The sequence below is a fragment of the Platichthys flesus genome, chromosome 13, assembly GCF_949316205.1.
Source record: "Platichthys flesus chromosome 13, fPlaFle2.1, whole genome shotgun sequence".
Classification (NCBI taxonomy): domain Eukaryota; kingdom Metazoa; phylum Chordata; class Actinopteri; order Pleuronectiformes; family Pleuronectidae; genus Platichthys; species Platichthys flesus.
Genome location: NC_084957.1, coordinates 13,078,153 through 13,105,313, shown reverse-complemented (window position 1 = coordinate 13,105,313; position 27,161 = coordinate 13,078,153). Strand labels below are relative to the sequence as shown.

Sequence of the window (27,161 nt, the reverse complement as noted above, 5' to 3'; positions counted from 1 at the left end):
CACCCATCGTAAAAGCAACCAAATCAGCAGTGCGGCGGACGGATCAAGGTGATAATAAGAAGCAATATTACAAGAAACACTCCCACTGCCACTGGTGAACAGTGAAGGATAAACTATCAGCTGCTCCCTGCAGGAGTCTCAAAGGAATATCTACTTCTACAACTGCAGCGTAGAGCAGCCGAATTCTCAATAAGACACCATGGGGGGTGAGTTTGTGTGTACAAATACTAAGCAGCTTGAGCATGAGGAAAATTTACTTTTTATTATTATTTAAATGCATTTCATCTTGTGCGCAGATAATGAGGAGGATCCCAAGAAGGGGAGGCAGAGCAGAGGAAAGGTAAAGTGCAGATTAGTCAAATGATGTCTACCTCGTTTTTAGTTGCTCAGTGAAATGATATGATAATCGTAAGAACTAAGCAACCAACCTCAATATGCCACTTACTGTAATAGTCGTATACATCATTTTGAAGTGCTTGAATTTGACTTGTGTATTTCCACATGCTGATCCATCTCGTTTCAAAGGGAAATGTACTTTTTACCTTTTTATTACATTTATCTTACAGCTATGGTTACTGTTTACTTTGCAGATAAAGATTTTAAATAAAAAATATGTTAATTATATAAAACAGGATGTTTTATTTAGATGTGATCACTTTTTTGAGGTTAAGCCACTACAATTATTTAATAAATTATCAAAATAAAATCAATAATAATTAACAATGTAATAATATGAGTCACAATAAAACTTTATTGAACTGAAGGAGGAGTCATAAACTACCCAGCAGTAAAAATTGACCTAATTCAATTCATAAAAACTTTATCAACTGCAGCATTTAAGTTCCAAATGAATGCAGCAGTACTCGCCACTGATTCATATTATATACATTATTCTGAAATTGATCATTTTGAATTTTGGTGTAAATACCTTTAGAGTTTTGAATTCAAGACTATCCACTTTATATTTTTACTTATTTACTATTTCTGCCTTAGCACCGTTTAACACAATGCTGCCGTTTGATTTGTCCACCAGAGCAAAGAGGTGTGTGGCTACCCGCTCAGCATCTTCTTTATCGTTGTGAATGAGTTCTGTGAGAGGTTCTCATACTATGGAATGCGAGGTGAGAATATCTCTTTCTACAAACTAAATCATGTGATTTATTATGTAACCATGACAACAAAACTGCTGTCTCTCACCTTAATTAACACAGTTTCATGATCCCTAGATAAGTATGGCAAAGTCCCATAATAAAAGGAATTCATGGTTTTGCAAGGCAACGACAAAATATGTCATCCTGCAGATGGGGGCACTAGATCAGGAAATGTCTCTTTGTATTGTCAAAGACACAGGAAACAATATATGCAAAGGTTGGAAAGAAGGCAGAGATAAGGCATGGCCGGGGGACAAGTTCAAAGTCAGGTTATTGTGAGAAAAAGCTAAATCCAAGAGTAAACAAAAACCCACACAGTATATTAGACCCAACTGGACCTCAATCTAACTGAGTACTACTGTACTAAGCTACCTCCAAGGTGATATGGTTCAATTTTGGAGTCCTTTATCTTTATCGTTTTAAATAAGAGGGTAAATAACAGAAATACTTCTCTGTATAATACACGTCCTTTAACAAACTGCAGCGTCCAAGATGATCATAGTCATACCAATATATATACTTGTATCATAGTTATATTAACTTCTCTGTCCTGTTTCTCTGTCTGTCCAATTAAATGAAGATTATAATTTCTATGAAGGATATATGAACACAATTTTCCAGGAAAAAAAACAGAATTTTGTTGTCTGGTTTGTATAGCTTGTTCGATATTTCATGTACAACACTAAAACTTTTGAGAGTTGATACTGTGCGTTAGATTGATCATTGTATTCATACAAACTAGAAGAAACCTACTTCTTCTCTGCCTGTCCACAGCTGTGCTTGTGCTGTACTTCAAGTACTTCTTGCGATGGGACGATGACCTGGCCACTTCCATCTACCACGTCTTTGTGGCTCTCTGCTACCTCACCCCAATCCTCGGGGCCATTGTGGCCGACTCCTGGCTGGGAAAGTTCAAGTGAGTTTTTGTCTCATGTTCTTTCAAAATTGAAATGAATGATCGCTTTACATTCAAGGGCAATTTTAATTTCGATAACAACTTTTGAGGGTCAAACTTAGTTATTCAACACACATATATTACACTAACCTTTCTAAGGTGATGGCTGGGACGAGACACCTGATGTCAAATGGTAGTGATGATGATGATGATGATGATTCTACTCACACTTGGTTTTCAAGGTTTGGGTCGGTCCGTTTTGAGTGGCACCGCGTCTTTGCAAGAGTCAGTTTTGTTAAGTACTGAATACAGTAGTATGGCCCAAACCTCAGAGCATGACTCCTCGAAATGGAAATTCCGGTTTATAGAACCTGAGCGGAGGAAGGTTATTGCACTGTAGCTTTGAGCTTGTTGTTGCTTTGCAGCTCAACTTTTTTCTATTATAGTTTGTCAGACACATTAGCTTTCTCCCTATCGAGCAGTTTAGCAAATATTATTTGGTCCTTTTTTTTTTACTTTTCATGTCCTTAACCTCTTACCAAGTGCTTTAAGCAGATTTTCAAGCTCAATAGGATATTCAGGTTTCGCTGTGGGCTTTTTTTCTTGCAAAATAAGAGTATGATAAGCTATTGATACATGTTCTCCTCGTGTCTGCGTCCGAGGACTCCAGGTTCCTCAGACAGTCCAAGTAGTGTCTTTTTCAAAAAGCTGCAATACTTCATTAGAGTAGTGATACTTTGGCATACGGATAAGATAGTACTTCATTCACAATTGCTTTATTTTTCCTGTCTCTCCCTCAGGACTATCATCTACTTGTCCGTTGTCTATGCGATTGGTCAGGTTACGATGGCTGTCAGTGCGATCCATGACATCACTGACACAGACAGAGATGGGACACCAAACAACCTGACCTTTCACATGTGAGTTGCTGTGATAACAAGGACATTTGGATAAGCAGTTTTCTTCACGCATTTCTATGAACTTCCTTGCTCATGCAGATGTTCCTCTTTCCATTCAGTGTGTTGTCTATGTTGGGTCTCTTCCTCATCGCTCTGGGCACAGGTGGCATCAAACCTTGTGTGGCTGCCTTTGGTGGAGACCAATTCAATGACAACCAGGTTAGAAGATTACTCCAATCTTGAGCTGACGTTTATTCCAACATCCAAATATTGGCAGGAATGCTATAATACCTAATCTATAGAAATAGTCTCAAAAACCTCTGCATGCTCACAAAGACAGTGACAATGTGGTGGTGTATAGCAGGTATAAATTCATCCTCTGGGAACAATGAATAGCTTACCTATGTTATGGGACCAAAGTAGTTTAGATATAATATCCAGCATTGCATTGCATAACATGTTTGCGCTTGACAGTTCACTGACACATGTCTATGCGCAGGAAAAGCAAAGGAGAACTTTCTTCTCCGTTTTCTACCTGTGCATCAATGGTGGAAGTCTCCTGTCGACCATTATCACTCCAATCCTCAGAGGTAAATATAAGCAGGATATAAAGTTGACAACAAACAGTACCATGATCACGAGTGTATGTAATTATCGTGGATATCAGTGCTTGAATGTGAGTGAAATTGAGATTTTGACTGAGTTACCAATGTCTCCATCTGCAGCTCAGACCTGTGGCATCTTCATTAAGGAGAAGTGTTACTCTCTGGCCTTCGGCGTCCCTGCAGCACTGATGGTGGTTGCGCTGTGTATGCTTTAACACATGTAGACACTGGAATTCTTTTCATAATTCAAAAATATAAAGGTTTGGAACAAATAATCTACATTGATACCAATGTTTCGCCTGTGATGCCCCTAACAGTGGTGTTTATCAGTGGGAGCGGTATGTACTACAAAGCTGAACCAGAGGGAAACATCATGCTGGATGTGTGTAAATGCATTGGGGTGAGTCTGGTTTACACCAACACATTTATATTAGCGTGAACCATCAGCGCTTCTTAGCGTTTCTAAAAACATGTTTTTCTTTCTCTTACTCCTGAGCAGTTTGCCATTAAAAACCGCTACAGGCACAGAAGCAAACGATACCCAAAGAAGCAGCACTGGATGGACTGGGCTGAGGCTAAATATAGCGTATGTTTCATTTGAGTTAATTCTATACAGTGACTCAAACTTTATCTTTTGTCAAAAGGAAATAACTGTTCACATTCTGTCTTTCTGTGATGTAGAAACTCCTTATTGCTCAAATCAAAATGGTGCTGAAGGTCCTGTTTTTATACATCCCACTGCCAATGTTCTGGACCCTGTTCGACCAAAAGGTACCTCAGTTATTTTACTTCCTAAAAGGCAGTGTCATTGTGGAAACTATATGGAAACTATGCTAAATGTTGCATCTCTCTTAAAGGGTTCTAGATGGACTCTGCAAGCCACCAACATGGATGGAGACTTTGTACGTTTGGAGATGAACCCAAATCTTAATATATTCTTATTAACTATAGCAAAGTGATCCTGTTCTAATGATTTTGTTGTGTCTGCAGGGGTTACTGGTGATACAGCCTGATCAGATGCAGGTAAGTTAAGAGTCTTTATCACGTTTGCTTAAACGGAGTTGCTAGATTTTATCAGAGAAGATTGTCATTGTGCGATGTATGTGTTTAAAAGACTGTCAACCCTATCCTGATCCTGACTCTGGTGCCCATCATGGACAGTGTCCTCTACCCTCTGATCAAAAAATGTGGCCTGAACTTCACGTAAGTTTTCCTGAAACTGAGTCAGACAGCCACAAGTCACAGTTTAGTGCTCTTCATTATGTCATAGGGATTATTTAACATTGATGGGATTACTTGACAGCATTTACTTTTAGTTCAACAACTTGGGAAATGTGATTGGATTTCTCCACGTTACAGCAAATTGTCACTTTCACTCTTTTGATGAATAAAAAAACAAGAAAAAATCCAGCTGTTTTCCCATGTTTGTCTTATCGTTAAGATATGCACATTTTCAGAAAGAAGGTAAATATGTGTGTCGCACTATCCCTTGAACTAACCAATAAAACTACAGAATGAAGCATAGTAGAAAAAGTAGCATCATCAGACAGTTGAGGTTCAAACGGCGATCAAGCCAAGCAACAACAGCCACATTGATGTAGAAAAAGCGGATTTCACAGTGATTATCTAATGACCAAAGAGGGAACTTCATGTAAACTCAACAGACCTCTGAGGAGAATGACAGTGGGGATGCTTATGGCAGCTATAGCTTTTGTCTGCGCTGCTCTGGTTCAGATTCAAATCGATGTAAGTACATTCCAATGACTACTCATCTCCATATGCACTGAAAAATACACACCAGCTCAGCTTTTACCTTATCATTAGTATAACAACTAACAAGTATTACTTGCTAGATTATAACAAGGACTTCTTAACTTGTTTTCAGACAACGTTACCAACCTTCCCATCAACCTCCCAGAGTCAGGTGAAATTACTCAACATGGGCTCTAATCCAGTCTCAGTTAGGTTGCCTGGCAAAGATCCACTGACTCTTCCCGCAGCTCAGGTATGTCTTCTTATACCTGTAACATGAAACTTTGATTAAAAACAGGATTTAAACTTAAAGAAAATCAGTTGCATGAACCCAAATCCCCACTGGACACTGTCCCTGGTGTTTGCACATTAACAGTAAGCTCTTTGTTTTGCAGGCCAGTGAGGAGTTCTTCACATTTGAAGCAGGAAACACCAGTGTTTCAATTGGAGAAGTGACCAAAAATATATCCTTGGCAAATGGAGCACGACAAACTCTTCTCATTCCCTCAAACATCTCTGAGGAATGGGTAATGGTTAGTGTGACAAACAAAACACTCACAAAACAATGAAAATAAAGACACAAGGATATCTTTCAATAATGATAAAATATATCAAAACCATGCTTTTTTTCAGTCTGATGGTTTGACTTCCAAACCACAAGAGGGCAACAATGCAATTCGGTAAAGTATTTAACCTAAAATAAATGAACAGTGAATTGATTAGTTGACCGACAGAAAATTGTTGAAAAGGATTACATGTATGGTGTTCCATGTTTTTTTTTAAATGTCCGGTTTTTAATATTGTTGTGTCTCAAAATTGTAGATTTATAAATGGAATGAATACATCAGTGAATGTATCGACATCGGCGGCCAACTTTGGACTAATTGACCCATCATACTACTCAAACTACTCCAATATAAAAAACGGAAAGTAAGGATCGTTGTTTTCACCTTCACTGATTTCCCCAAAAAAATGTCAAACCACAATACACTTTAGTAGACAATTTATCTTTTTCTAATTTCAGGATCCTGTTCGAAATATCGAGTGGTTCACAGTCGTGTGAATATAGCAAAGAGTTTGGATATGGAAGTTCATACACTTTCTTTATCCCCAGCACTTTGGTCTTTGGACCCACTGTAAGTGTTGCATATGATTCCTGATATCATGAATTACAGTCGGCTGTGCAGTGACATCCTACTGTGTTGAATGTCATTGCAACATAATTCGCTAAACCTTCATGCAAAATCCCTTCTTGCGTATTCTATTTATTCCAATATATTAAGAACAGTCGAGTTATATCTTACTTCATTCATAATTTGTATCTGTAATATTTTAGAAAGCTGAATTAATATAGGTAAAACAAATCTTATGCAGATTTTTCTATTTTTTACCTATCGAGTTGAATTGTGACTCAGCATTCCTCTGCACCTCACAACTCCATTGTTGTTCAAATGCCTTTAAAATCACATTCAGTTTTCTCCAATGTGTAACTTACCGTAACCAACAAGGGAACTGCAGTTTATTATGAGTCACTCCCATACACTGTCCTGGTTTGATAGATATTCCTTAATGAGCATAAGGAAAATGCTGAAAATGTTCACCAACAAATCTAATCCTTACTCCTATATTTAAATATAATTTGATTAAAACAAGTTCAATGCCCAGTTGTCATAAAACCTTATAGCTTCAATGTTTTGACCCATTTTTCAAGATGTATATCTCATGAGGGTATGAATGGGGTTGGGGTGGCCACGGGCAGTGTTGAGAATGCATTATGTATTCAAAATCCAAAAGGTTCGTAGCTGTTGAAAACTCCCACACTGGAAAACAGGGTTCAAAGCTTGTTGACATAGCTCGGGAGAGGCGTATAATAATTTAAATATGAGGACAATGGAGTGCAAAAGCACCTCTCTCCCCTCTGCACAGCTGGACAATCAAAGCTTGAAGTGGGAGTGAAAATGTATATTCATTGTTTTCCTAAGGTGACAGAAAAGGTCCAACATAGACTTTGATTGTACAAACAGGCAACTTCAAATGTGTGTGCTCCGGCAGTTATTATAACTACGGCTATTAAGATTGATTTCCTATTTTAGTGCCAGGAGTCCATTACTGCGGCAGAAGACATCAAGCCCAACTCGGTTTCCATGGCCCTGCAGATCCCACAGTACTTCTTTATTACTGTTGGTGAAGTGATGTTTTCTGTTACTGGTCTGGCGTTCTCCTACTCACAGGTAATTGTGTTAGAGCGGTTTTCCCAAATTGATTCCGACGCTGCAACTTCCTACTGAGAGTCAAGGACAAATCGATTAGAATATTAAATGTTCTTATCTATTTCCAAATAATAGTTCTCGTTAATGTCCTCTGTTTGTTGTCTTTATTTAAATTTATTTTATGTACGTTTCTATTTGAAAGGCGCCCAGTAACATGAAAGCCGTGCTGCAAGCCGGCTGGTTGTTCACTGTTGCTATCGGTAACTTCATCGTACTGATTGTGGCCGAGCTTGCAAAGCTTCCCAAACAGGTAAACCAAAAATACTTTCACTTGTTTAACTCATCATCAGTTACTCAATATTTCTAGTATATATATAAATCAGTCATGTGTGTATTTTAGTGTCATATAATAACAATAACACATGATGATGCATTAATATGTCTCTTACCTGCTCTTTTTAAGTGGGCAGAGTACATCCTCTTTGCCTCCCTCCTGGTTGCAGTGTGCATCATCTTCTCCATCATGGCCTATTTCTACACCTACATCGACCCCACAGAAATTGAGGCCCAGTTCAAGAAGAAAGATGACGACGATGCCGATGACGATAAAAAAACGACAGAGGTTGAGATGGTCAGGAGAGACTCGGATGACAGTCATGATGATAGCGATGATGACAGCAATAAAGACAGACAGACCAAAATATGAACAGTCAAGTTATCCATATGTCCATAATTGGCTTATATTCAAAGTTTAACATCAACACGAGGGAAATTGTACAATAATTTTGCCAGTATTGTGTGTTTGTTTGTGTGTGCGTTCGAAATATTGTATATTCAAATAGTAAAATGATAATGCACACTGAGCTCCTTGTATTAAAAATAAGGAAATAATATGTTAGCTGTAAATTAGGACAAGAGCGGGTAAATGCTATTGTTTTCTAACTTTAACATATAATTGGATGTAACTCCTCTTTTATATTTATGTGTAAGTTGTACCAAAGTAAAAAATAAAACCAATTTTTGGGTGTGTTTTATCATTAATGAGGCTTGTATTGATATCTTCCTCCAAAGTAGCATATATGAATATAAACATATAAATTGTTACTCATGCCATTCTTACAGCTGTGAATATCATGTGGCTCATATACTTTCAGACTGTGTTATTTCGCAATACATGTGCTTGGCTAATCCTGAATTTCCTATACAGAGAAAATTAGATGGTAGAGAGGGCTTGTACCACTACAGCAACAGTGGTCTCCCTGTGGGACTCTAATGCATCCCTTAGAGGCTGTCATCTCCTACACTGGCTAGCTAGAAATAGGTTTTAGGCGATGACGTTCACTCTTAAATCGTGACTTGGATATTTTAACTGTGTGTTCTCATCAGTGGAAGGAGTTTGTTCCGATTACACTGTTTGTTTGTTTTAAATACCAGTCCCGTTTTTTTCGCGAAGATCCATAAATCCTTCTCTGAGAAATTAGCAAAATTGTTGGGAAACATCCCCTCTTGCAATGTAAAAGTAAAAAATCCACAACTAAATCTAATCTGATGGGTTCCTCCTTGGGTCACGTCCCACTCCCCCAATGTTTGCGCTTATAACAGTGAGATGAAATAAATGCGGTTTTCTATCCATGCCGTAACAATGCGTTCATACTTACCGGCACATTTCCAGCCAATATCTTTCGTCTTTGGCCAGTTTCGCTTTTTTGGCAGAGGACCCACGGCTATCAAGCTGGTCCCTGCCTCGCTTCCCTCCTCCCAATGCTCTGCTTTTTTGCTTCCTACTCCGGAGTAATTCAGCGTTCTCCTGAAAGACGGGACATAGAAACGACGGGTGAGGAGCCACGCGCAACATATACCGTGCAGATTTATTAAATGGATGTGGACATTTGGAACAAAGTTTTTATCTGATATTGTTGTTTCTGGTGATGGTGCATTCAAAATTGATACTAGTTTATTTTTCTTCTTATCCTCTGTAGCCTGTATAATTGCTTTTCCCTTAAATGTCCCTGATAACCAGTTAATTAAACTGAAATAAGCTCACAGCTTCAGCTACTCTTCCTGAGCTACGGTGCTGAAATATGGCCAGAAGAACATTAGAATACCTCAATGAAATTGACCTTTGACGAGATGATTATTCCCTCCCATTAAAACTCAAAGACAAAATGGCAGCTGTTTCTGCAATAAATTTCAGGACCAAGCTCTAGAATTTCCTGGGCCCGGAGTTCCTTCTCCATTCTTAGTTGCTGAATGCGCTTGATCTTCCTCTGGTAAAAGATCAAATGAATTAACTGTTAAGTCATGCATGTTATAGAGAGGAAGAGGGGAGCAGGAGGTGGGTTGAGGAAGAACAGTGGGTCTATGAAAATCAGGAAGGTTCAAGAATTTGTAGAACAGTAAAACTGCCTTTAAATTATCTGTCTGTCTGTAGCTCTCTCACTCTCTCTCTTCATTAAACATGACAAACGTCAGTAAACAGCTGGATAAGGCTTTGAAATCACAGAGTTTTTGTTTATTTTTTAGGAAACGTCGGACCAGTTGCGACGTAATATTTTCAGCGGCGCTAATGTTGTGGTTCATTTATCACCAAACAACGTCGGGGGATTGCACAAACACCGTCATTACCTGTTTGTCTGGTCCTGCGGGCATTGTTGTGCAAGTCACACCTCTCATGAACTAGTTCATAGTTCAGTTCATGTCATAGTTTTAAGGTGGAAAGTGAGAATGAAAGACTTAACTTGTTAAAGAAAACCTTATCCATCATTACCCCTTGCCTTTACTTTTGGAATCTTTATCAGACAGTGTGTAAAAATCCCTCTCTGCTTTCTCTTGCCATCTGTATATGAGACCGAGAGCTGTTGAGTTGCAGGTATGGCCTGCCCCTTTAGGGAAAGTTTGTAGTGTGTGACGTAGTGCACCAGGGTATTGTGGGAAAAGACGCTAAAAGTGTGTGTATAACGAGAAGTGACGGACCACCAAGAGGGGATGCAAGTGTCGCACCTGTTGTATATCCGAGAAATAAAGTGGCATTCCAAGTAAAGAAACATCTCCTCCTCCTTATTCACGGAGCGGTCCGGACGGCTGGTTAACGGCCAGACAGCGAGCCAAGATAACCAGTGACAGGGGCGGCTCCTGGTACAGGCGACATAGGAGACGTGACACATGCAATGTAAAACAATACATTAACGTCACACCATCATCCTCTAACCCCGGGGACGCGCCGGAGGTAGAAGCACTGCGAAAAGCGGTCCGCCTCCTTTCCTCTCCCATGTTAAAGACTTTGGATGTTCGCACCGGCAGCGTAGTGCCGGGAAGAACCGGGAAGCGCCGCGGCCTCACACACACACACACACACACATACACAAGCACATAATCTCCTGTGGGGGGGTGGGGGCTACGGGCTTGCGTAGGTCAGTCACCTGTGAAGACCAGCATCATTTACCCCTGAACCAGCACGAAGAGATGATGATGATGATGAAAAATGTAATATGAAAAAAATTAATATAAAATTAAATATATATATTTTTTAATTAAATTAAATTAAATTAAATTTAAAAAATAAAAAACTGTGCGCGCACTTCCTGCGCAGAAGCCCATTGCGCACTTCCTGCGCAGAAGCCCATTGCGCACATCTTTTTTTTTTATTAATTTTTTTCCTGTTTCTATATTTAATAACTTTAAATTTACATGTAATGTAATGTATTTAGCAATTAATAGGAGATATCCTACCAATTTTAAGAGGTCAGTGTATTGCCAGCTAGAAGATGGGAAGAGTGGGATTCGTACTCAAGTCTCTCTTGTTGAAGAGCGAACGCCTTGCTGACTAGGCCACACAGCCTGATTATTGCCATGAGGAATTAAACAGTCTAATAATATTAACAAATTATCACTAAAACTTCAGAGAAAATATTTTCTGCTTTACTATATATATTTGACAGCCTTACTTAAAAGTTACTTTTATATTTTTGACTTTTAGATAATGGATGATTCAACATACTTTAAAAACCTATTGTTAGAGATTAAACCAGTACTTTTCCAACCTTGTCTTCAGACGCCTTACAAGAATCACAGTCTGCTGTGATGTCCTGAGGCTGCCCCCTGCTGGCTGCTGGGTTCCTCTGCAGCTCTAGCTTGGTTTGTGCAGCTTGTGATTAACCAAAGTTGTCCATAAAAGAAAGTCTTTAATATCCTTCAAGGGCAATTTGATGTACAACCAGCAATCATCAACAAAGCAACAAACAATAGCCCCAGCCTCGCTAATTAGCCCTGTTTAGCTCACAGTAATTTATCTTGAAATACCAAATAGTCTTAAAAAGTTTTCTCTCCCAAGAGATTTAAATGTGTTCTAAAGCTTTGATATTCAAATCCTAAGAAATACAGACCTAACTATATGCAAACAAAAATGAGTGCAGAGCATAATGCAGCACAAACTAATTTCATAAATGAGGACCCTGTTAAATTTCAGTCAATTGGAGAATTTTAATCCTATGCCTAAATAATACATTCAAATGACGTGATCAGCTCAGTCCAGCATTTCTGTTCATGGGTGACGTTTTCCAGTTTCACAAAACAAACAGTTTTTCTCCTATGCAAAAATCTAAAGATGCACTCCATAGAAAAGGGCAATCGGGAAGCTGATGTATCCAGACACCTCGAAAACACCTGAATACACGAAACAACAACGTTCCGATTTTTTGCGTGATTTTATCGAATTACTTATTCAGCATGGTTCCTACATGAGAGCTCTGTGAAAATGAAATAAAATGGTAATATAGACTGGGGAAAAGGTGAATTATCCATTTTAAACATCAGTACCAAAAAATTAAAGCTATTGCTCGCAGCAAAAGGCACAAGAGCCAACATCCGATGACATTAGAGAACAAAAACATTGATAGATCCAATAAATTGGCATCAACCACGATTTTTTTCTTCTTAAATCATAGTAATAAAGTCTCCTTCCTAATATAATTCGGTTGATTCGGTTCATACTCTGACAAAACCGGTTTTGATGATGTAATACACATATGTGAGGCAGCACAAAAACCTCTGACCTGCCACCACATGTTTACTATTTATGCCAATACCATCTGTGTTTATTTTTTTTGGAATGGAAAGAAACAAAACCTCGACCTAGCATCTTTGAATCAACCCTGAATCATTGAAATCCTCTCAAGTCTTCGTACACCACTTAAATAATCACTTGATCACAGACTGCAGGCTTTACTGCAACCATAAGAGTATTGATGTCATGGTCCAGTATAATAAATTACAACCACTTGACATCCATCAATAACAATCCACAAGGTTTTTATCTTCTTTATTATAACTTTAAAGTTGGAATTTAGTTTACTGTAAAACCAGTCAGTGTTTTTCCTTTACAATATCTGTACACCATCCCTCTCCTTAGACTGTGGGTTAACACCATTGGATATTCCTATGTTAGTTTGGATTATTTTTGCACTGATGTTAGTTTCTTGGGGGTTTTCTTTGTACAACTGAAATTGTTACCCTGATAGAATAACCTAAAAATGGCTGCATGCCAACTTGTAGTGTCATAGGAGTAAACTTCTGTCTCAAAGGACTCAAATCAGTTATTCACAAAGTAAACATAGACAATAACAGACATTCCACAGTCCTCTATCATGGTTGTGTCAGTAAATTTTACGACCATGTCCTATGGCAGAAAAAAGAGAAGATTATTCTAAGTCAAGCCTTTTCTAGAGTTTTCTTTCTCTCTGAAAGGAAATGTTCAGGGACACACCTGAGGCAGAAGAGCAAATCCTCGTGCGAATAGCATGTGACTGTATTGTTTTACATTGCATGTGTCACGTCATGATAAATCAGTCTCTTGGACCACTCTCTCTGCATTTTGCGCCCTAGGCAACCACCTATGTCGCCTGTACCAGGAGCCGCCCATGTCCTGCACAACATTGTGAGGAATGTTGATATAGAGTGATGTAAAAGTCTCATATTGAATTCTGATACGGGTCACATGGCTGTTCAGACCTTCAAAAAATCAGAACTGTAACTGATTTAGAACCATATTGAAAGTGGTCTCAAACTTGATTTGAAAAGATCAGCTTCCATGTGATTTGTGCTGTTCACATTGTTATTAAACAATCAGATCATATTCGGGCCATTTGGTCCTGCTGTGTAAATATGGTGCAAGTTTAACCACCCGCAGTTTTAAAAGGCCACGACAGGGAATCAACTTGAACATGAAACTGAAGCAGTAAAATGAAACTTAACTGCCATGTTCTTTTTAATGTACACATAAATAGCATGCACTGTTTTCCTCTGAATGGTGGTGACCAAATGCGTAGCAAAAAATACAGAGCTACCTGAACGGTGTGCTTCAGCATTTTACTTTAGTAAATGTACTTAGTTACTTTGCAAGACTGCTTATTCAGCTTGAACATTGTTAGACCGCGTGTGTCTGGCACCTGTGAGAACGTCCTTTTTCCTGTGACGTTTACGAATGACGAAACGTGGACGTCCTCCCGTGATTGGCCCTGCCGAAAATGAAAATAACATTAGCCAAGATGGCGGCGGACGACGGAGAAAAGTAAGAAGATAACAGAACAACAAGCGATATAAACAACACAACAGTGCGCATTCATTTACCGCGTGCGACTATTTCAGACCAGACCTCCAGCCCAGCGTCGGGAAACTGCTGACCACCCGCCGAGAGAGGCCGCAGCGGGAGATAAACCTGTTCAGCTAACTGTTTGCTAACTAGCTGCTAAAGTAGCTAGCACCGCTACGGCTAGCTAACTGCGGAAGGCGAGTGGGGAGAGGGAAGGCAGCTCAAAGTGCGAGCTGACAAGTCGAGCTTATCTTTTTTAGAAGCTGCCGACATTGCCGTTCGAGACATTAACCAGCTTGCAACACGGACCGGGTCATTCGAAGCGGTGGCCCGCATAGGAAATCAACGTTTAACAGCTGATAAGACAAACTGAACAGCCGAGGAAAGGCGTCATCTTTGCCGACCTGACGCCATGGCTCACTCTCCTATTCAGATTGGACTAACGGGGATTCAGGTAAATACATGATGTTATCACTTAAAAAGCCAACTTTCAGAGACAAGTTGTTTTACTTCAGAGCCACAGCACTTGTTTACTCTAGCTCGGCACCTGAAGTATCGTCCTGTTAATAACTTTATCTTGACCTCACAAGGGCCACTGCATCGCTGCCAACCTTTGCTTTGCAGTGATAAAGGCTCTTATTTGTCAAAGTCCAGAATGACTGCGATCTAAGCTATCAATAAACACTGCTGTCATCTTATTGTGTGTCTCTCTGTTGTGAAATGTAATGTCGTATAACCACAATGCCCTCTTTCTGACTGAGATTGATCATAATTCATAGACATCCATGCAGCCATTATATACAAAAAAATTACGTCGCAGTTTCTTCACAATCATTCACAAGTTGCCGTGTTCAAATTGTGGTGTTATGTGTCAAGCAGTGATCAACGCAGAGATACACACTGTAATGCGCTGCCAAATAAGAAGAAGCTGCCAATTCTCATATGTGACAAGATGGAAACATGTCTCATATGTCTCGTTTTGGCTAAAATTGGCTCGGCAGTCACTTAGCCAAGCAAATAAAACGGCAAATATGTTGTCAATCATTCAATTATATATTTGATTGGTCATAAAATAATAAATGTAATAAAATGTCAGAAAATCCTGAAGCGTTAAAATCAGAATTTTCGAATCTGTCTTTAAGGTGTTCATTTTGTGAGCAACTGGAAAAATATTCCAAATATTTTAATTCAAATTGAGAAAGGCAGTCAATCTTTACGTATTGAAAGCTTAGACCAGAACTAATGAGTTTACTAATGGTTTTTAACACTTTCATCAAAATCGTTCTTCCATCAACAATATCAATGACATCAGCTATGTTGACACATTTGTCATTCTCGCATCATCAGTGAATTGCATTTGTATTGGCTGCCAATGCCACTGGCTGTCTGTCAGCACATGTCCTGGTTGAAGAGTTTGTACAAAGTAGGTCAGACTACAGTACCAGTGCTGACAACCTGCCCAGAACACGCATGATTATTCCTTTGACAGCACCTTTTATATGGCTATTTTTCCTGAACTATGAATGCTTCATTAGTATATTCACAGACAAATACAGGCTAAGAGGGAACGCAGCATATCTGAAACCACAGGTTACTCTGCAGAGCGGCGTTAACAGATGGAGACCTGGCAGCAAGCCTTCAATTTTCAGGGTTGTGGTGTGTGGTTGACACTAGACTACACAGTTTTATGCTGCAGATGGGAGAGCATCAAACACATGCTCTTAGAGCGAGGTTCAGGCAGCTTTAGTTTGTTGCTGTAAACCTGCTGACTGTGGCTATGTCAAGTACATTCCCGTCTTGTGTAGTCTGTGGTCACAGTGCCCTTGTGGATTTTCCCATTGTTTTTACAGAGGTCGGCCTCGACATTTTAATTTTCACCTGGATGACTGACCACACCAGTGTTTTGATAGTAATTTGTCAGTGTTGTTTCTACTCTGCTTCATTCTGCACTGCTCTGCCTCTTTGTCTTTGATGTAAATTCCCTTCGCTGTCCGATTATTTTGCAGCCCCCTCTTTGCCAGTTTTTCGAAGTGCAGCTGCTCATCTCTCCCCTTCCATATTGGCTTGACCACACCATGCATTAGCTCTTTTACAGGAAACGATTCTCTGAGGGGACTCTAGAGCAATGTGCAGCCTGAGCCAACAGATCATCCGCTAATGGCAGGGTTACCTGGTAACTTAGGCATCAAGCTTAATTGCCTAAATTCTTTCTTATTAAATTTAATGCAAAAAAACAATTTGTTGCATTTAAAATTTTGGGGAAATGTTTAATAAAAATGCTACTTTTTCAAGATGGACTGCAAACATTAGTCAGACAGTTTAGGCTAATGACTCACAAAGGGAAATTGAAGTGGCCAACTAGAAGACCATTATTCCCTCCTTGGTGTTCCACAGGGAAATAAGCCATTTAGTTCAGTCAATAAGTCAGGGTGTAGTGCTTCAGATTCTGTTTGGCCTTTATGGGAGAGGTCATCAAGCCTTATTTATGTCTGTGTTTGGCTGTCTAATGATTTAAGTGTTACTCTAGCCCTCAAAATTGGTCTGAGATAAACTGCAAAGTACAGAAGTTGTAATGTACAAGTCAGGAGAATGTTGCTGACAGGATTTTGCAATACAACCAGGCTACATTTTTGGCAAAACATATATACGTGTGCTGATGTATTAACCCACTATCTGTGTTTGCATTGAATTTGTATATTATGTAGGCAAAGTAATCAGCAGCCAGACTCTGAAGTTTATTAGCCTTATCAAAAATTGCTATGGTGAGTGTAGCCAAGATAATTCAAATTAATTGGGAACTATTCTTCAAAAATGCTAAACATTCTCTCGGTCCAGCATCTCAAATATAAGAATATAATGCTGCTTCTCCTTGTCGTGTAATTGAGTACTGTATATTTACGTTTTAGACTGTTGGTTGGACAAACCAAGCAAACAGGATGTGTTCTGCATTATTTAAAAAGCACTAAAATGTATTATCTCCCTGTCACACAGAATTTCAAAGCCAACCCGGAGGAGCTATTTACCAAGCTGGAGAGAATAGGAAAAGGCTCTTTTGGAGAAGTTTTTAAAGGCATCGACAATCGGACTCAGAAAGTTATAGCTATTAAAATTATTGATCTGGAAGAAGCAGAGGATGACATAGAGGACATTCAACAGGAAATCACTGTTCTCAGCCAGTGTGACAGTCCATTTATCACCAAGTATTTTGGATCTTATCTCAAGGTAAGATTTAACCTTCAGAAGAAAATCATTTTGTGAACTTGTCATAGCTCCTGATTGACATAATGCTTTAATTTGCTGACATTGTTGGATTGTGACCATTTAGACATTGAAATGTTTTGTACCTTCTGCTCTGTTCACGAGCAGATTGAATTTGCAATGACTATGAGGTTCATGTGCTGACTTTCAGCTTTAATATCAGGTATCGCATGCATAAAGGGTTTTTACTGGTTCGCTTACATTTTTCATTTTTGGGTCTTTTCATTCATTCGGACTGTTAAAAAGTTGAATTTTTAATAGTTTTTACTAGCTCTGTCAGTAATTCACTGCTCCTCTCTGTGTCCAAATCAAGCCAAACCAACCGATGCAGGAAAACCCCTGGCATATAGGGTGAACAATGAATGAATTCAAGCCCTTTATTGCATAGAAAAGTGCAGCATGGCCTACAAGTGTACAGGCCCGGCAATATTCATCTAGTGTGAATGTAAACTACTGTAACAACCCTTAGAGCCTAACAGCTACTCTGTACTCGACTCAAGTCAGCATAGGACAAAAAAAGAAAATGTAAATGTCTCAGGTCAGTGTCTGTGAGAAATGTATTCACAGCATCACTCTGCGGTCAAACATGATTTCTAACTACAGTAGATTTTCACTTCACATGAGACTGTGCTAAAAAGCCTCTCACATCATTTACTGTGGTACTTGGCAGCAGTAAGGAGACGTGGTGGTCCATTAGTTGCTGCTGGCTGAAACAGAGAATTAAGTTTTATTTGTGTATACTTAACAAACATGGCATTTGTTTTGTGTGTTATGTATATGTTTATTAAAATAATGTTAGTAAATGTTGGTAGCTATTTGATCCATAGGAGTTTTCTGTGGGGATTTAGATCATATTTGTCTTGCCTGGTTAGTAGTGGTGGTGGCAACCATTGATCATGTTAATGGAGGTTTCATTTATTCCCCAAAAAAACTCTTAACAACGAGGTGCATGCTGGGCCTCTAAAACAACAACAAGTTGGTTACTTTAGTTTGACCTGCTGATTTTCCTCTGCTTACTCTCTACTAAAGCAGTTGGAACAGCAGTGGTTGGTAACACTGCTCATGGAGGCGATTAAGATGCTTTAAAAGTTTTAGTGCCTGAATCTTGCAATTTGTGTAGAAAGTCATGATCTCAGCCACATCTCAACACATACACAATACAAATATTTAACATCAATCTAGACTTGTATTTCAGTGCTCTGCCCACTGAAGATAAGACCTTGCTAATTTATCTGGATTGTTCATTTTCTGCGTAGAGATTGAGACGAAAGATTGTTTGTACATCTGGTTTCCTGTTATGGTTTCCTTTTTCATTAGGTTGAATTTTAACCTACCTGCTTTGCCTGTTCAGTGTAAATGCATGTGACAGATTAATGAAGAGTAGACTCAGCTGCTGGAAAAGCTTACACCAGCCTGTTCTAATGAGATATTTAATTATTAATAGTGGGAGTGTTGGTCGATAAACTGATAACAATGTCGATCAATCAAACCTCATTTCTACAGCCCCTTTCATACAGTGCAGTACAAAGTGCTTCACAAATGAATGATGAGGCCAAATAAGACTTATGTTGGTCAATTGTCAACCGACTTTTCATATTATGAAGTGTTGGTTTCTCTAACAGACTGAACACGCTGGACTAATCATTGCCAATTCAGCCATGTACAGAACAAGTGCTCTGTTATGTAGCAGATGTTGAATGTCATTATGCCCAGTTGCTATCATATTCACATACATGTATTTTTCTAAGGTATGACCAAAAATGTAATATTTGTCATAATATTTCCTAGTGGCTAGTGCCCTATGAATGACACACAGGAATTTGGCCTTATTTTATTATGTATAGTTGTGTTATAGGGAAAATGGTGAATATAAAATTTCAATCTGTCGTAATGCAGCTGAAGCTATGAACACAATCTAGTAGCTTACATCTGATTTACTTTTCAGGGTACAAAATTATGGATTATTATGGAATACTTGGGTGGAGGATCAGCACTTGATTTGGTAAGTCGATCTCCCCAATTTGATTTTTTTCATTGGTTGACAATTATTACAGTTTAATTATGTTAAAATAGAATGTAACATTTGTGCCATCTTTTGGAGTTAAGCCCACATTTACCTGTTGTCATATCTTCTAGCTGGAACCAGGTGCCCTGGATGAGACGCAGATTGCCACGATCCTGAGAGAAATCCTCAAGGGTCTTGAGTATCTTCACTCTGAAAAGAAAATCCACAGAGATATCAAAGGTAACCTTGTCTAAGCCACAAGCGGGTCCAACTTTTTGTGCTCTGGCATCTGTGTTTTTTTTCTTTTCTCAATTACAGAGTGTCTGATTATTAGATAACCTTGTTTCAGTTTCTTTTTTCTTCATCAGATCCAAACACAACTCATTTGAGTAACGTTTGCCCACAATTCACTTTTAAATGTATATTGTGTGTAAAATCAGCAGTCCGTCTATGATGTGTCTTTTGGTAGGATCAAATAAAAGTTGTGTATAACAGTGATGGGTAATAGACACATTTTATTTGTTGACATTTACAGCACTGAAGCAAACATATGTTGCTTTGTTAAGAGTTGTGCATTTTTGCAACGCTTCATAACCTCTGTTTAGACTTGTGTGAAAGCATTTGAGATCCGACCATTTAGACCACATCAGTATGTGGTCTGGGATGCATGTTGCTTCACATTTTTAGCTTTGTGAACACAAATGCGTCCTTGGCATCATTGATGGAGCACCCACTTAGCTGTTGTCATCTAGCCCACTACAGTTCTCTTGTCTATTTTCAATGTACTCTTTGTGTTGCAAATAAAAACACTAGGCAACATGGTTAACACTTTAGTTTGCCAGATAATAACGTTTTTCCAACAGTGATCTTCCATTTTAGAAACAAGGTTACTGCCAGATGTTAGGAACTATTGTTATATTACCATAGTGGTTGGTGCTTGGTCTTTTTAAAGTTCTAAATGTCCATATATGCACTAAGATAATGTCATCTTCTGGTTTGTCTGCTTTCAGCTGCCAACGTCTTGCTGTCAGAACAAGGCGAAGTGAAGCTGGCAGACTTCGGCGTTGCCGGCCAGTTGACAGACACACAGATAAAGAGGAACACATTTGTCGGAACACCTTTTTGGATGGCACCTGAAGTTATAAAGCAGTCTGCATACGATTCAAAGGTTCAAAATTCTCCCAATGTTTCCTGTGATCAGTCATGTTCAGTGCTTTATTAATGATGTGGTCTGAACATGTTCAAATGTATGATGTCATCTGTGAGTAATGTTGTGTCAGTGAAGGTTATACACTTTATTACCAAGGAAAGCTGTAAGGTGACTATGAAGCTTACAGCTGAGCTATCTCTGTGGTCAGCTTGGTTTCCAAAGCTCTCTGCACATCAACTGAGTTGGACTTAACATAGGGGAGTAGTCGGAGCTTATCTGTGGGGATAGGTGCCCTGTGAGCCACCATGGCTTTCGCAACTTGTTATGCTTGCAACATTTTTTATGCCCAATTAAGATCAGCATAGTGAGGTGCATCTAACAGGCTCCGTTGTACCAGTGTCAAAGAGACCCGGAATCGTTTTATATACTTTCGTCTTCAAGAACTTTTAGACTGGTTGTAATCAGGAAAATGGTATAATTCACTGTTCATACCAATCCCCTAAATGTATTTCCAACGTTTACAATTTTGAGAAACATTTGAGGTTATACAATGATAATAATGTCCTAAACAGATTCTACATTTTAATATGCAAAATATGTAGGCACATTTACTTTGTATGAATAGGTTCCATACAGGATACTGCAAATAGGTTGAGATAATATGCTTATGTTTTCTGTATGAATGAGGTTATGTTGACTGATGGTCATAAGAAAATACAGAAGTGCTTAACCAACTGTTCTGACTCTTAGTATCAATATGAGATTTGAGAAATGTACTGGCTGTGTGGAACATTTTTAAAAAGACTGGTCCTAAATGACTGAACATATTTTTGGAATAGCCACAAAATGAGTCAGTGTGGCTCGTCAACACGACCACAATGTCACCATCTTCAGTTTGAGCTTCCTCAAACACACAAATGCAGCTAAAGTCAGCCAGTTTAAATGTCACTTGACACAGCATTATGTCTGTGTGTTTGTGAAAATGTGTGTGAGATTCTGTTGCACTGATAAAAGCATTGTTTTTTTTTGTCGCTTGTGTCTTTGTTTTATAGGCTGACATCTGGTCATTAGGAATAACAGCAATAGAGATGGCTAAAGGAGAGCCGCCCCACTCTGAGCTTCACCCTATGAAGGTTTTATTCCTCATCCCAAAGAACAATCCCCCGACACTGGAAGGAAGCTTCAGTAAACCACTGAAAGAATTTATCGAAGCCTGTTTAAATAAGGAGCCTAGTTTTGTAAGTTAAACAGTATCTCGTACACTCTGTTACACAATGCAAAGAAAACTCTTATTTTGATATTCATGGCCATGTATGTGTTATGTGTTTTCTTCAGAGACCAACCGCCAAAGAGCTGTTAAAGCACAAGTACATAGTAAGGCATGCCAAAAAAAATTCCTATCTGACAGAGCTGATCGACAGATACAAGAGGTGGAAATCAGAGCAGTCTCGAGATGAATCCAGCTCTGACGGATCTGATGAGTAAGTTCCGGACCGTCATTATCCAGCTCATTGAATATCAAGACACAGCAAGTTTACAGCCTGAAGGAAAAAATAGCAGCTGCTTGCATTAATGAGATTCCTAAAATCGTGTGTCACTATAGCGAGCCAGATGACCAAGCTTCTGGAGGCAGCGACACCACCAATGAAAACTGGATTTTCAACACCATCACGGAAAAGGACCGGAAAAAGATTCTGAATGGGGCAGCACAGTTTACTGAGCCAGAGGTGAGTTTCTACAGCACTGTAGAGGAAGAATATAATGTATTTGTGGTGGAGCATCTCTACTTGGTAAGTTTCCTTTGTGTCGGAACTCGCTCAGATTTCACTTTCACACATCTTCTTTTCCAGGTGGAGGAGAGTCCAAAGAGGCCTTTGTCACAAAGCTTATCATCTATATTTTCTCCATTGTTTTCTGAGGTAATCTTACTAACTATTCTTTGCTGCATGGGTAGTTGCAAAACTATCAAAGTACATGTAAATAAGTTATTTGCTGCGCTGCCAGTATTAAATCTATCCAATCTTTGTTAAAAAATACTCAACAGATACAATATTTGTGTAGACCATCCCATTACAATGTTATCTAAAAGTTGTCATGGTTACAGCTGAGAGAAAAGAGTGAGACAAGTAATGGGAAGCCAGAGGTTGCAGAGGAGCTACGGAAGGCTATTTTCCTGGCAGAAGAAACACACCCTGGCATCTGTGACTCGCTGGTGGCTGAACTAGTGCAGAGACTTCAGAGGTAATTCAAGTTCATATCATTACATCATATTATACTTTTATTTCTCATGGATAAGTAAAAAAAAATGGTTTGAGATTGAAACAGTTTTTTTAAGGTGAGGTTGTTAATGTTTAATTCCCCATTTAAAGCCATATTTAACAGCATCAAGGGATTTCCCTAGTCTATTGGTCCATCAGTCTGAGACTTTGTTCCACAGGAAATGTCTCTTCAGAATTAAGTGGATTGCATTGATTAGCCGTCAAACCTGTGCACAGCCAAGGTTTGTGGCTCTGTGAGGAGCACGTTGGTAAACTTAATGCTAACTTCTGCATGCAAACATGCTCACGGTGCTGATGTTTAGCAAACGAGCCCTATGTACAACATGCTTGGAACGTCCAAATAAAAGTTTGTCCTGATTAAACTGCGAGTGTGTGGATGCAACAGCCAAGTGATAATAGTCCTGTCTGAATCAGATGTGAATGATGATCCATCCAGCAGCTGTACAGATGTTTTATTCATTATGGTGCTCCTAGTGGTAAGAGTTAGTCGTGCTCATCTGGGGACCATGAATGTGTGGACAAACTTGAGGAAGTTATCTATCCAATAGGTTTTGAGATACGTCAATGGTGATTCGTCGACAGGATAACAAACCGACATCAACCCTACAGTCATGTCACTAGCAAGGCTAACGATCTCTACATTCATACTGGTTATTCCTGGTTATTCGAGTGTAGACTTGAATAGCTTGCAGTGATTGCATGTATTTTCATTTAGTGTGACCAACAGCAAACATTTGTTTATGACTATATACCTCAAAACATAGTTAGCAACATGCTTAATGTTTGGATTCTAGCTGTAAGTGTGTTGGCATGCTAATGTGGTCTTTCAGTAGGAAGCTAATCTTGGACAGATACCAGTTTAGTCAGGTCGGGCCATATAGATTTGAGCCTCACCAACAAAAGTTTTTAAATGGGAACTGTATAGAAGATACATTTTCTTCCACCTTCAGTACAGGGTCATATGTATCTCCACATGGACAAAGGAATAGTGATGAAGCCATTTTCCTCCCAGCAGTGTATGTGTTACAGTCACTGCTGTTACCATAGATGTTTATTCTTGTTTTAACCTGCGGCCGTTTCAGTAGGTAAATATTTTCTTTCCTTTTCTGTCAGGTTTTCTGTGCCACATGCAGCTGCCACTCAGTGAGAGGAGCTACATCCAGCTCCGCTCTGTTTCTCCACCCTGGTGGCCGCAGTCAGATCTTTTCCTCTGACCTCCACAGCCAGGATGAAGTCTCCCAGGAAGGTCTCTGTCGCTCATTTGCTTGAAGCAAATCCTGGCCCTACTTAATGTCTGTTTTTAGGCTAGCGCACCACCAGTGGGTCCCATTCAGGACAGTCAGTGGCCAGCCTGTGAGCTGCCACCATGACTGCCAACTGCTGTAAGATGTCCCTTCTCAATACCTCCTTCACGAAGGCTTTATTTTAAGGGTGGTGTTCCATATCTTTTCTGCAAGAACTTGGGTTTTTGGTGAGTTTTTTTTTTTTTTTTCACGAAGGTTTACACTCTGGAGAAAGTTTCTTGCTTAATTAATCTTGTGCATGTGTGCGTGGTTGTGTGAGATATCCTGCAGTGAAGAGTGTGGAGTGGGCTGACGCGTTCTATTGAAAACTCAGGTATCCTGCTTTAAGTGGATTGGGTCCTCTGGGAGATGGAAAGAGCTCTATAGGGTGGTTGTACAAACTTGTATATAAGCAAATTTCTACAGATTCATGAAAAAACAATGGAGTGTTTGTAATGGAACCACTGTGTACAAATGGCCAAATGCGACTGTAGATAATGGTTATGAGGTAAATATTTTCAGAGACTCAAATGGCCATAAATGAGATTGCCTTGCCTTTGTACTTGTTCATTTGTGTATCGATCTTTGATTTCTAAGTACTCATCCAGTGAATGAAAATGGCTGCCCTCTATCATGTTTAGATTTAGTATATAATTCTTAATTCTCTTTAATTTTTTGGTTTCACACTCTGTCTGTGGCTGTAATAATGTATGAGAATGTAAGTGGCTGGATCATGTAAGCCCACCCCAGTTTTTAACACTGGATGCTCTGTTTCCAGTCCTGATTCCACAAGGCCTTGAGTTGGTGTTGGTTTTCTTTGGACTTTGCCTCATTCCCATCTTTTTTGCTGTGCGCTTTTGATTGATTCAGATAGGTTTCGTCCATTCATTCCATTTACAGGGCGACGCCATCATGTATTTTATCACTCATAAAGACTCTGTTGGTCTTCCTAGGAGCTGCAGTGGTACTATCTCCTCAGCGTACCTACATCTTTAATTGCACTTCAAGTATAAAATGCCTTTTACTATAAACAAAGTAGCCATAAAAACAGTAGCAGGAGACTTGCAGTATTTTGCAGGTATGCACCAAACTACCTGGGACAAAAAGGTCCACCTGAAGTCTCACAGCTTGGACTCTGGAGTTGGTGATGCAGTGTAACATTTGCCTGGCTGTATCTTTCCATTTGGGACGTGTGAGAGTTTTTTCAGCTGTACAGTAAATGCATATAGACGCAGACTTCTCACACAGTAGACGACACTGCTCTCAGATGTACATATTAAAGCCAGGAGGCGCTCAGAGACCAGCGGCACTGCTACTACTTCTGACTCTTTAAAAATGAATGTGCATGACGGAGCCCGTTGGTCGGCCTGAGCAGTATGCGTTGTAGCATACTTCCACAGCACTGGAGTAATGTTGATTCCTGAACAGAGTTGACGCAGCCTTAGAGTATTTGTTGTGAATGGAATGAATAGTGTCAGCTTTAAAATGTTAGAGCAAATGTTTTTGTTGTGATTAACCCCCTCCCCTCCCTCTGTATTAAAATGCACATTTGGCGATACTTAAAAAGACAAAAGATCAAAACTTCTCAAAAGAGAGATTCATCTTGTGGGGTCATGGGTACAACAGTCCTGATGTATATAATAATAATTATGATAAACGTATAATTGAATTTCCAATCACGTCAGCTAACCCTGAAGATTTTTTTGCAGTGCTGTTGGAACCATTAACATGACTGAATTTCTACTGGTGGCCTGGCAGCTGCTCAATAACAGCTGATTGGACAGAGTAAGACTCGCTCTTTCCTCCATTCCAGTATTATGCTAAGTTAAGATAACTGGCTGCTCTCGTTAGTTTGATATTTACTGTGAAGTCCATCTCATCTCACTCTCAGCCCCCAAACACGGAGGAATCAGTGTTTTGATAGCAATTCTTCCAATGAATGTCCAAGTACATATACGTCTTTCTGTATATTATTATGGAATTACAGTTGAATGAGTAACGGTCAAATAAGTACAAATAAAATCAAGAAAAGGTACCAGACTCAACAATTGTCATACCCGTTCTATATTTCACTTTAAAATGACTCTTTTATTCAAACTTCTCATATGAAGTGAACCACGTTTGCCCTCCTCCCCAAACTGTGAGACAAAATCACCATCGTTTGCACCTTCAACGTTCCGCGGTCTGAAATGTCTCTTATCTTTTATATGTGGCACTTTGTACACCTCTTCTTTATAATGGTACTTAACAAGGCTTCAGTATGTCGCAGTAACACCTCCTCCTCCTCCTCGTTGGTCGTATGGCAGTTTGACAGCAGTCTGATGGCGAGAAGTAATTTCTTCTTAGCACAAGTAGGCAAATATTCTATTGAACTATTTTTATAACCCAAGAGAAGCGGTATTATGTAATAGAGGGAGTCGACGTTAGGTTCCGTGATGTGCTCGAGTTTTACTAAACACTGGATAGCAATCACTTAAAAGGTACATTTCATTCTGTGTGACTCTGCTGACCGTTTATAATCCAGTATACGTGTTCATGCTAATCAGGCCAGTGCTGTTGGGTTTTATTGGGAGTTGTCAAATGGTTAAGGAAAATAAAAATTCAATACAAATTTGAACAGTTTTGCCTTTATTTGACCAAGTCCTACATCTTCACTAGACCTTATTTAAAATGTGTTTGCCTGTGATCAGAGCAGGTTAAATGTGAAATGTACAAGTCAACCTGCAGTGTCTTGGAAATATCACCCTCGCTGATTCCTCTACCTTATTACACTTTTAGTTGTTATTAACTTGTAGCCTGTGATGGTGGTATGGTTTTGAAATGCACAAGTTAATCAAGGTTATTTATTATTACATATTTAGAGATATATTACTTAGTGAGTAAATTATTTAGTCTAGTCCCAGTGACACTGCACAAAGTGAACGCTCCAAACTCTTTTTGAATGTCTGAGTTCTCTTCTGTTTGGATTTAAGGACAGATGTAACGGCTATTAGAGACACATGCAACCAAAGTACTTTGGAACCATCTTCAAGTACAACAGAGCAGAAAAACAAACGGCTTCAAATCAAGTAGAAAAACAGCACGATTT

General features: G+C 39.2%; 2 protein-coding genes across 2 annotated transcripts; both read left to right on the top strand.

Annotated features, from left to right (window-relative positions):
* The first annotated feature begins 89 nt into the window (after window positions 1–89).
* On the top strand, window positions 90–8,553 carry slc15a1a (solute carrier family 15 member 1a). The gene is made up of 23 exons (XM_062403366.1): window positions 90–206; window positions 297–340; window positions 1,034–1,121; window positions 1,926–2,067; window positions 2,847–2,966; window positions 3,065–3,164; window positions 3,445–3,535; window positions 3,671–3,754; window positions 3,868–3,950; window positions 4,050–4,136; window positions 4,232–4,321; window positions 4,408–4,452; window positions 4,541–4,573; window positions 4,665–4,753; window positions 5,215–5,296; window positions 5,436–5,555; window positions 5,698–5,835; window positions 5,936–5,982; window positions 6,125–6,232; window positions 6,327–6,438; window positions 7,396–7,533; window positions 7,715–7,822; window positions 7,976–8,553. The coding sequence occupies exons 1-23, from the start codon at window positions 200–202 to the stop codon at window positions 8,216–8,218; spliced, it is 2,199 nt and encodes a 732-aa protein (XP_062259350.1). The 5' UTR covers window positions 90–199; the 3' UTR covers window positions 8,219–8,553.
* A 5,490-nt stretch (window positions 8,554–14,043) lies between these two features.
* On the top strand, window positions 14,044–26,690 carry stk24a (serine/threonine kinase 24a (STE20 homolog, yeast)). Its single transcript, XM_062402643.1, has 11 exons — window positions 14,044–14,552; window positions 17,090–17,320; window positions 19,302–19,358; window positions 19,493–19,601; window positions 20,372–20,529; window positions 21,564–21,749; window positions 21,847–21,992; window positions 22,115–22,238; window positions 22,362–22,430; window positions 22,616–22,752; window positions 23,904–26,690. The coding sequence occupies exons 1-11, from the start codon at window positions 14,511–14,513 to the stop codon at window positions 23,935–23,937; spliced, it is 1,293 nt and encodes a 430-aa protein (XP_062258627.1). The 5' UTR covers window positions 14,044–14,510; the 3' UTR covers window positions 23,938–26,690.
* The last annotated feature ends 471 nt before the right edge of the window (window positions 26,691–27,161 follow it).

Excerpts from the sequence above, each read along its gene's own strand:
- slc15a1a (XM_062403366.1), top strand. Across the intron at positions 3,755-3,867 it reads ACTGATGGTGGTTGCGCTGT|TGGTGTTTATCAGTGGGAGC; the intron begins GTATGCTTTAAC and ends TGCCCCTAACAG. Across the intron at positions 4,322-4,407 it reads GGACCCTGTTCGACCAAAAG|GGTTCTAGATGGACTCTGCA; the intron begins GTACCTCAGTTA and ends TCTCTCTTAAAG.
- stk24a (XM_062402643.1), top strand. The coding sequence starts at position 14,511 with ATGGCTCACTCTCCTATTCAGATTGGACTAACGGGGATTCAG. Across the intron at positions 14,553-17,089 it reads TTGGACTAACGGGGATTCAG|AATTTCAAAGCCAACCCGGA; the intron begins GTAAATACATGA and ends CCTGTCACACAG. Across the intron at positions 22,753-23,903 it reads CTAGTGCAGAGACTTCAGAG|GTTTTCTGTGCCACATGCAG; the intron begins GTAATTCAAGTT and ends CTTTTCTGTCAG.